We start from the raw sequence: 10,550 nt of genomic DNA, 5'->3' as shown, positions 1-10,550 counted from the left end.
CTTGTGCGGTCCGTGCGTGCCGGGCCGGGCCGCACACGGGTTGGACACTCGAAAATGGAACACTGGACCGGCATGTTAATGAGCGAACCGGGCTCGGGCCGGGCTCGAGTTGAAGAAATTGAAATCGGGACCGCACAACCGAATAACCGCGAACGAAACCCCCGGGTTCGTGCGGTTTACCGGGCTCGGGCCGCGTGCTCTGCACCCCTTCTTTTCCACTCTGCTACTTGATAGTAATATAGTATAGTGATTTCTTAGGTTTAATGACTTTTTGAAAATTCACTGCACAACCACAGGAGTTGTAAATAATATATTATAATTTATAAGTATTAATATATCACAGCCCGTAGATAGAGTCATAGAGGTGGTAGAAGTAGACACCTTTAAGTAGCCACCTACGAGTCTACTACATTGAAAATAATTACTGAATTCAGCTGTTCTGCATAGCAAATAATTCGAATTTTGTGTTTTTTAATTTTTCTTTAATTTTTCTGTTAAATAATATATTTCATATTTCATAATTACTTCAATTTTTTATTTGGTAAAATAATAATTTTTAATTTTAAACAAGCGCGGAAATTTAGAAAAACAGAGCTGAAATATGGGTTGAGCCGTATATGTATATGAATAAAAGAGCTGTAATAAAATGGAAGCTTAGATTTAGAAGTTAGAACAGAGAGAGAGAGAAATAGAATAGAGCAAGAGAGAACAGAGAAGTTTAGAGGTGGGAACCGAGAAGACAGAAGCTTAGACATAAATATTACTGTCTCTTGATCAGAGAAAACTCAGAGAAGACAGCCGTTGGAGACACAGGAGACACAGACGGAACAGAGAAGCAGACAGTCGTTAGCGCGTGTGGTGAATCGCGGGTCGTGCGGGCTCATGCGGGTTATGCGGTCCTGCGGGTTCCGTGCGGTCCCGGTCCCGGTCCCGGTTTTTCGATACAGAACTCGTACCCGGCTCGTTACGTCAGACGAATTGTGCGGGTTTTTGGCGGGCCAAACCGTGCCGAATAATTACCGGTTTTAGAACGAGCCGGTCCCGGTTGTGCGGTTCAAACCCGCACGATTGGCCAGCTCTAGCTGCTAGTGTATAAAACATACACTGATACTTAGTTTAGAAATAACAAACAAATTCATATTTTCTTATATTCTCTCGATAAAGAAGTTGAGTTCTTATATTATTAAGAACACAGAGTTTCTACCAAACATAATTTGTATTAATACAAATTAAGTGAGTTTTGAAATATTATGCTTGTTGATTTATTTGTGTTAACACAATATCTCTACAAGTATAAACTGTTTTGTTCACACAATATCCAAACATGTTCAAAAAGGCTAATAATCAAAAACACATTCACCCCCTCTATGTTGCATTCAATATTTAACACGTTAACCTGCATCAACATGCATAAAAACAAGAGCTAAAATTGGGGCCGCAGAAAGGACTTTCTGTGATTTATAGGCATAATAGCCAGATTGATTTATCATATCAAATGTAAAGTGTTTAAGTTACAATAATAAAGCAAATGGCATGATATTACATAGTTTTATCCTTTTATCAGGAGATAAACGTGTGCATTTTTTAATTTCTTTTTACATGTATACAGAAGCTTAGGATAAGACTATTAGCGTATCCTATTTCTGCAAAGTAGAATAAGCAGAATATACACAACAATATCACATTACTCTCACTACCAAAAAAACATTTAGTAGGCGTTAGAGACGGTAGCAGTGCCAGCTTCTCTTTATGAATCTTCGGAGTTGAATTCCATTTAAATTTTCCGTCTTTTTTGTCCACAATAAAAAATATTCCTCTTTTTTCCTTCTATCATTGCATTGTAATTTTCTTAATCATATTTGTTGGGTGTATCTCAATTTGCAGGGTCACTGGGTTAAAACATAAAAAGCGTCCCTGCAGGACTACAACCACCCAATGTTTAAGCACCACAACTAGTTTGGATGCATTACTGAAATATTTATACCTCAAGGAATGTCGTTGAGTAAACTATTCCAACGTTGTTTTAGGATTTTATATGCATCGGGACAGGGAACAGCCTCAACTTTAATTTGTCCATTGATAGAATTTTCCGTAACAAGACCGAGTCTCGCTAATGTGTTTATGGCCTTGCGGATTGGCATGTCTACCTGCATACCTCAAATTAGTGAGAAAATCCTTCCACGAAAACTGATTATCATAACAAAATGTAGTCACCTTTTCTTTGAACACATTATACATGAATCTCTCACATCTGTCCTTCACACCTTCGATGCAAGTTACCTGCAGTTCAAATAGTTATTTTGCTAAGTTCTTAAATTGCTATTTTAACACTAAAAACACCCAAATTTATCGAGAATTCTTGTCTTGCATTGCTCTCTACCAGTCAGAGAAAAACATATGCATCAAAAAGTACTGATGAAAATATTCAGAGGAATCCTACTTGAAACTTATACTAAAAATGAATACCCTTCTGTTCTAAGGCCTTGGAATAACCAATTTTCAGTTTCTTCTATACTTCTATTGTTATTACTGTCATCTTAAACCAAAATCATATATTAATCATTAAGCAACCAATGTTGCACCCTCATAAAAAGCAATAAATAAGTAAATAAATAGAAGAAGAAAGAACAAACCTGACCACTTTCTGCTTTGAGTAGGATTGCATATGCCAAAATAGCTTCCTTGTACTGCATATGGTGTTTAAAGGAACAAAAGTTCAGATCTACTAAAATCTTCTGAATTTTAATTTTGGATTTCTGAAGTTACTGTTCCATTTTTTCATGGCACTTTTTGATAATTAAATAAATAAAATATATACTTTACTTTATATCGAGCAGAAATACAGAAGTATTAATGAATATTTGAGGAACATTGAAAACTTACTGCTTAAAGGACTTTATCATGTTAATTTCGAGCTTATTCTACCTTCATAGATATGCACGTCATTATTATTTATGCAGTAGAATCAAAAAAGGTGTAGAAGGTTCTCTTACTTGCTGCTGTTCAGAAGCATCTAGAAGAAAGTAAATCGAACCAAAGCCACTGGCTACTGTTTTCTCGTAGAGGGTTCTGTTCACCAAAAGCTGGAAGAAGGAATGAATTTAAGATGCATGAAATATCGTATGAGATTTAATCTTTACATATAAAAGCAACAAATGGACTTACTTGATATCTGTCCCACGTTTGTTTATAACCCAAAACTATCCTGCTTACGGATATTATAAGAGCACTGATCGCAATTACATCTAGAAGTACAGCTGATCTGTTTAGATAACAAACCTATAAACTGTCAGAAATGAAATGATCAATGATTCATAATGTGCAGAAATGTATCATGAAAGTACTATAATTTCTAATTTTGTTCAACATCTTCTGATTCTAGAACATTCCACAAGTCAGTCTCAGATTGAGGGTTATCATGCCATTTAAATAAATGAAAGGGAATCCAGAAATAATTCCTTTTTATGCGATTCTCATTCTCATTGCGTTCAAAATAGGAGTACAAAGCAGGAAAATAGGAACTAATATGAATGGAAGATAACGATATTGATTGACCGGACAACAAGTTTTGCTGACAGGTGCACTACAAATATTGAACATAAAATTATGAAGCCAAGGAACTTATAATGTCATTCAAACCAAAGATCCAACGGTTATGGAGTTAAACTTGGCTACCACAATATCATTAAATTAAACCAATTCACTGGTAATCATGTAGAAAATTTCTGGATTACATACGGGGAGGATTTTATGTCCTCGAATTTGTAGTTAATGAAGAATGCTAAAAGTCCCACAATTGTTGCAGCATCCAAGCGTACCTACACAAGAAGTGCATTTAGGATGCATACCTACATAGAAAGGTAAACCGTCTAAATGAATAGTGGTTAAACATTAGTGGTGAACACTCTTATGAACCTAACATACCAACAAAAACTTACATTCTCCAACCCTAAATATGGTGTCGAACTGATAGACCAGTCCAGTGAAGGCCAGTATGTCCACCATGTCCACTACCTGACTTGCTTAGATATACGTTATGTTCTTATTTATTTTCAGTTAACTAATAGGTGGATAGCAGTTATTAGCAGTTAGTGCATTAGTATGCTTTTTCTCACTGATGTGATTCTAGAATTTAGGAACAGTTACTCTCTTTTTTTGTATTTAAACTCATCTGTTATTCAAAAAATGGCAAGTCTTATTCCTGCAAATTGCCATTATCTGTGGTTCATATTATATTTAAAGGTTTTCATATGTCATAATATTAACTTCTCTTACTGTGTCCAGAATCCGGAAAGATAGCTTCTTGTGTGGGAAAATCACCTACAAAGAAAATATTAATCAATGAGTTTTCTCTTGTTGGTGCCAAAAAGTTTTGCAAGTATACGGATAAGCAACTAATCTGAGGATAAAGAGTGGAAAAGATAAATTACTGGCAGTTCTGGAATAGGAATAGTCTCGTAGATTTTGAGTTGTAATAAAGGAATTTCACTTTTATCCATGGCTTCTATTTCATCCATTTCCTCTGTATATAGCAAAATTAGTTCCTGGAATGCTGGCTCCTGTTGGAAGAGTATATTGCCAAACATTATCGACTGCCGCTTCTAGCGAAAAATGCACATCTGAATTCTATTTTAGAAAATTAAAAGTGTTTTTGTAAAGTTCCAAATCTCACGCATCTACTTAATAATTTTTATACTTTAATATGCACACATACTTTTTCAAGAAACTACCTGCTTCACTTGTCTAAAAAACTCTTTTGGGCTCTTCAAACGATTCACTATTTAAGCAAAAGAAGTGGGGACATAAATGAACTGAATGAATAGAAAAGAAATTTAAAGTGACAGAAAAAGAAGGAAGTAAGAAGCACAAAAGAGTTCCATATACCGCAAGACCACTTTAACTTGTAACATAAGATGGTAAAGGGAATGAACAAGTATGTTGATGAGAGTACCTGAAGACTAGATTTGGAAGAAAGAATGGAAAATGCAGCTTTAAACATTTTCCAAAGATCATTCCCGCAAAACTTTCGTGTAGCAGGTTCCCAAATATCACCAAGTGATATTCTACGGAGCGAAATAGGCCTGGGAATGGAACAGTTCAATGCTTTAGCCATTTCTCCACTCAAAAAACTTATTAAATGTACTCTGGGCTTATCTAATGATAGGAAAGAGGAAAAATATAAATGAAATTGGTACAAGTTTCAGATCAAGATAAATTGAAGAGAATGATGATGTATACAGTATATATAGTCATATACAATTTGTCACTAATCTATCTAGTTTCTTTCTCATTTATTACATAAATAGTACCTTGAGTACAAACCAACTAGAGTTTAATGACTTTATCAAATTTATTTGAACTCTGGTTATGTGTTCAGAGAGAACTCATATATTGTGCAATAGTTATAGAAGATCGAGAATTCAATAGACTAACCTTAAATGAGATTCAATAGTTTTAGCATTTGGTTCCAGTTTAGATGGCCTTTTAGGTACTGATGGTATAAGCTCCATCCAAGTCAGAAACTTTCTTAAGAGCCTGCTACGGGGACCAAGCGACGATAGAATACCTTCATAACGATTTACTGCCCTTTGAGCAGCCAACCAAATAGGAAGATCTTCCTCGGAAATTTGGTCATTGGTTTCTTCAATTTCATTTTCAATTTTATTTCCATCAAATGAATAAGGCCACTGGGAAAGAGGCAATTCCTCGACCCAGAGCTTTATTCTATTTGTCCATACTTCTATATTCTGCCGCTGGATACTTTGTTTGACAGCCTGCCCTCCAACAACATTTAAGAGGGAAGATGTCAAAACTTACAGAAGTGTAACATTATGCGAGGACGTATTATTTATTCTGAGACATTATACAAAATTGGATGAGAAAAAAAATTTAGCACGAAATTTAAAAGCACACATATAAGTATATAACATATAATGCTTCCAATACATATAACATACTATAACAACTGAATAAACTGATTCATTAACATTCAACCTATACAACTCCATGAAAATACCGTAACTGCATGATATTACTTGGAACTTATCAAACTTGGTGAACGAGATTTCTAGATATCAAGATGTAGTTTATTATTAATTAGTCATTGCTCCAAAGCCATCTTAGATAATATTTACAACAGCCACAGACTCTAAACAAAGTCACAGTCCTTCATTTTCGATTCGAAAGTCATGCAAATCAATACCTCTTAATTCTTGAACTATCTAACTGAAGTTTTTACCGCACCTCATTGCATAAACTAGAAGGTGGAAATTTGTTTTGACAGCAAATATGCTATGAATCCTGAACATGGTCCTGGTAATTAATAGGGATCGGTCTTGCATCAATAACATAATTCTACAACCAGGAAAAAAAACTTGTAATGGAATGGACAAAAACAAGCAACCCAACAAGAGGTTGAGACTATTAGATATTATGCTTCAAATAGTATTTATTTAGGTGTATATACTTTTTGGGCTTGCTAAACACGCTTAACTCAACATTAGTATGATATTGTCCGCTCTGGCCGAGCCCGCACGGGTTCTTCTTGGTAACTCCCAAAAGGCTTCATACTAATGGAGTTGTCCCACATCTTTTGTGGGAGGGGCAGATTGCTAGTATTTAAGCAGACAAATAACTCCATTAGTATGAGGCATTTTAGGAGGATGTGCCCAAAAACAAATTCATGCGGGCTCGGCCTAAAGCGGACAATATCATACTAATGTGAAGTTAGGCATGCTTAGCAAACCCAACAAAGTGATACTGTTTGAACTCTATGGTGATAACATAGTTCGAGTAGTACTAATTTAATTAATTTTTCCATTATGTGTGAAAAACCGACAACTACCTCAGCCAACCATGACCCAACTTTTCGCAGGGGTTTTGCTACAAGGAAGAAGATCCGGAGAAGAAGTCTTGACTGCAAGTAATCCAGCTTTTCACCAATTAGCAGGCCCTTCTGTTTTTCAGTTGTATAACCACGCCTGTACATGGTGAGGAAAATTGCGTTTGATTTTAGACTAATATAGAAGTGCTTTGAATGAAAACCCAAAAAACAGTACCACTGCATCTCATACTTTGACAAGTCATCTATATGTTTATAATAATTCTGATCATTCTTTGTTCCAAATTTTACATAGCAAAATATGTTAAACAAGAGGATGTTGCAAGTATTTTGTAGTCATTTTATGCGTGTGGACACACACACACATAGAACAGGAGGTTATCTGTATTTTGAGAGATGATAGAAAAGAGAACAGTTTGCACATAGCCCTCATAAGCAAAAATAAAGGTGATGTAAAAGATAGACAAACAATTTTTGAAGGCAAAACTACAATAAATTTGGTTCTGGTTTGCAGTATGACCAAAAAATAGTTTCATAACTCAATTTAAGTTTTAACTAATCAAGGTTCATGTGCAAACTTAGTTCCAGTATTAATTTCACTAGAGTACACTAGTACAAGTCTACTACTATATCAGAACCCAATATTCATCCTGCATTAGATATATAGAAAAAGGAGTGGTACTTTGAGAGTTTAATTTTTATTCATTATTAAGCTTTAACATGGACATATTTCTTTAATCTATGGACCTCTTATTGAATATGATAGGACGGTAGTTAGTGATGTAGAATTTTTTCTATTTTTGGGGTAAGCACGCATTTAACACCACGAAAGGAACAGGAAAAAAACTACTGGCCAATAATAACTTACAAAAATTAATATTGTCTGAATAAAAATTGAAAAATACACCAACATTCTTACTTCTGTTAATATTGTCTGAATAGAAATTGAAAAACAAACTAAAATTATTACTTCTAGTTTATATTTACCCAAACAAAAAGTGTGAACTTTATTGATTTAGCATCCTAAAACCCTGAAAAGTTGTGGTAACTCAACAAAAAGAGAGAAATTTAATAATGCAACAGATATCACAATCATAGGAGCTTGACAGTAATTTGCAAAGTGCAAAGGAAATCGGAAGAACAACAATTCACCTGAATATAATTGCTTTAGACTCAGACGCTTTCCTCCAGTCAACATATATTGGCAATGTAAGAAGATAATCAGTATTCAACGCAGAGGTCAACATCAGGTCTGCCTCAGACAATTCCTCGAATTGAGCATTATGAAGAAGTTGCAAGAACGCACGCTGGAAGCGAGTGGCTACGGCAATCCTGCAACCAAACTTACATTCTGATCTGCTTAAAAGAGGCAAAAAAAAATTCAATTTTTTTATAGCTTTTAGCTAAAGAATCATTTTGTCTTCAAAGTTGCCATAGTCCTAAGTTTTACTAATGGCCGGATGCCCATAAACTCTTAGATAAGAACGAAAATGCAGTATGCCTAATTATCAGTGGGGAAATTTCGACCCTAAGTTGAGAGGCATAACTTGGACTCTCTACAGAAAGTAAATCCTATCATATAAGTAGGAGTTTGTAAAGACCACCTTAACCTTTCATATAACTGAGAAGCAACAAAATTAGGGTACCTCGTCAAGACTGATAAAATGTAGCTACTTCAAATGAATTTCAACTGCAGTGCATACCAGACAAGACAAAATGGACTTTTGGTTTGCAAGTCATTGTTTGGCCTCATAAATTTTAAGACGTTTGTAAAGTGCTATTATGGTACCTTGTCTAATAAGGATATTTCTGGCTTAAACATACTTGCATTACTATAATGTAGATACATTTTACTCCATGTCTGTTAAGTGCTATTAGCAAGGATATAACAATTCACTAATGATGACAAAAGATCTTTAATACTCTTTTAGCCTCATCAATCTCTAGCATCCACAATTATAGCAACATTATGTTTTGTTTTTTTCAGAATGAGTGCATCCATTATCTAGTGGATTTTTTTTTTTTTGAGTTTCTCCCTGTGGTCCGGCCAAACATATCATTCATCCATTAGTTTGGCAAGTCCCAGTAGTGCTCAATAGACATATTTTTGGTTGTAAACTACCAGTCGTCCATACTCAGTTTGGCCTTAAAAAGACCTGCCAAATCGGACATTGCACATTATTTATATAAGCTAGAGCAAGTCCAAGAGTGTCCCTATAAATATTACAAAAATATAGTGTCTTAATAAGTTAGGACATTATTTGTATAGATGAATTCCAACAACAACCCTTATGTTCATGCCCTATTATTATAATAATTATATGTTAGAAATGTAATTATGGAGGGAAGGAAAAAGAAGTGTGGAACAACAATTTCTTATTGTTAAAAGTGAAATAAGGGTAGACTAGGACAACTTTAAAAAGAGGTCAAATGAGAGATTTCCTAGTATTTTAAAGCACTTTTAGGGCACTGTTTTGGATTTAAGACACCATTTAAGGCATCTCTTGGACTTGATCTTAGAAAACAGAGAGAACTTCACCAAACCTGGAATCTACATTAGGGATTTTCTTCACATTTTTGCTTTTTAAATTATCAAAGAGATATTTCAAATCAAAAGCCACAGGGGAAGGCATTGCCAAAATGGAATCAAACTGGCCCTCCAACTGCTCTTGTCTGATTCCGTCTGGTTTATATGCTGCAACCTCAGAATTATTGAGGTCTGATACAGCTGAGCTCAGATCTGAATCATCTTCTTCTCCACCGTTGGTAGTCTCCCTGTGCCTAGTGGACTGAAGAAGATCATAATCCACTCTCATTTCCTCTAAGATGCTCTTGTGCTCAGCATGTAAGATAGAGTCCAGGCACCTAAAATAACATAACAGTTTTTGATCATAAGGAACTTCTGTAAAAAGGAGTTGAAGTACACACAAATTGCAAAAAACGATAACAAGAGCATTTTTAGAGCTGTAAATAGGATTTTATAAAATATGAGTAAAACAAAAAGAAGAACATACGAGGAAAGAAGTAGAAAGTGGTGCTTAAAGTGATCATCTTTATCCATAACAAGAGCGTCAAGAAGGTGAGACTTGGAAGTAGAGATGTACTTGTGTCTAGGAACCTCAACTCCATTGTTAGCAGAAGAAGAAGAAGAAGAAGAAGAAGGAGGCTCCCATTTCAGCTGCTCCAATTGTGGGCTTTTCTTTTCACTCTTAATCCTAGATTCTACTGAGCAACAACAAACTGGGATTCGCTTGCTGCTGCAAATACCACCTCCCAAACTCAAAATTATCATCATTTATCACTATCACCATTCACCACTCAATTTCATCCCCCTCTCCTTATATATGTATGTATAATGTCTTTTTAAGGACCCTCGTGTGGTTTGATTTAACTGTTGCTCCAGTTTAACTTAACTTAACTCGGCCCACCGGTAAAGTCTTCTCCTCTTTTTGCCAGGCCCCTAAAATTAGTAAGTTAAGTGATGAGATACTCCGAACGTCCGGAAAATTATAAATTTGTACTCCCTGTGTGCCCCTCGATTATATACATTTGGTAACGGGGTTCCGCAAGCATTCTAATGCTACTCTAAAATATAATTTTATAAATAGTTTTTTATATATTTTTGTAATAAAAATTTGATGTTTCAATGTTAATAAAAAGAAGAAAAATTCAAATGGATGTATATTTTATGTTCACCTTAAAGTGTGTG

General features: G+C 35.1%; 1 protein-coding gene across 4 annotated transcripts; it reads right to left on the bottom strand.

Moving 5' to 3' along the window:
- Positions 1-1,667: 1,667 nt before the first annotated feature.
- On the bottom strand, positions 1,668-10,327 carry LOC141666626 (uncharacterized). 4 transcript variants are annotated; one of them, XM_074472735.1, is made up of 14 exons: positions 9,946-10,327; positions 9,386-9,706; positions 7,994-8,197; positions 6,845-6,980; positions 5,434-5,774; positions 4,952-5,081; positions 4,431-4,559; positions 4,267-4,320; positions 3,739-3,818; positions 3,166-3,262; positions 2,994-3,083; positions 2,634-2,687; positions 2,215-2,280; positions 1,668-2,147 (listed from the first exon to the last, which is right to left on the bottom strand). In XM_074472735.1, the coding sequence occupies exons 1-14, from the start codon at positions 10,134-10,136 to the stop codon at positions 1,986-1,988; spliced, it is 2,055 nt and encodes a 684-aa protein (XP_074328836.1). In that variant the 5' UTR covers positions 10,137-10,327; the 3' UTR covers positions 1,668-1,985. The 4 variants fall into 4 exon arrangements, with proteins under 4 accessions (XP_074328836.1, XP_074328831.1, XP_074328833.1 ...); XM_074472730.1 differs by having other exon boundaries at positions 9,856-10,326; XM_074472732.1 differs by having other exon boundaries at positions 7,994-8,173; positions 9,856-10,325.
- Between the last annotated feature and the right edge of the window lie 223 nt (positions 10,328-10,550).

This window comes from Apium graveolens, chromosome 6 (genome assembly GCF_009905375.1).
Source record: "Apium graveolens cultivar Ventura chromosome 6, ASM990537v1, whole genome shotgun sequence".
Classification (NCBI taxonomy): domain Eukaryota; kingdom Viridiplantae; phylum Streptophyta; class Magnoliopsida; order Apiales; family Apiaceae; genus Apium; species Apium graveolens.
Note: the sequence above shows the minus strand (reverse complement) of the source record. Positions and strands in the feature narration are given on the sequence as shown.

Excerpts from the sequence above, each read along its gene's own strand:
- LOC141666626 (XM_074472730.1), bottom strand. The coding sequence starts at position 10,136 with ATGATGATAATTTTGAGTTTGGGAGGTGGTATTTGCAGCAGCAAGCGA. Across the intron at positions 6,981-7,993 it reads TCTAAAGCAATTATATTCAG|GCGTGGTTATACAACTGAAA; the intron begins GTGAATTGTTGT and ends CACCATGTACAG. Across the intron at positions 5,775-6,844 it reads TTGGGTCATGGTTGGCTGAG|GCTGTCAAACAAAGTATCCA; the intron begins GTAGTTGTCGGT and ends GTTGGAGGGCAG.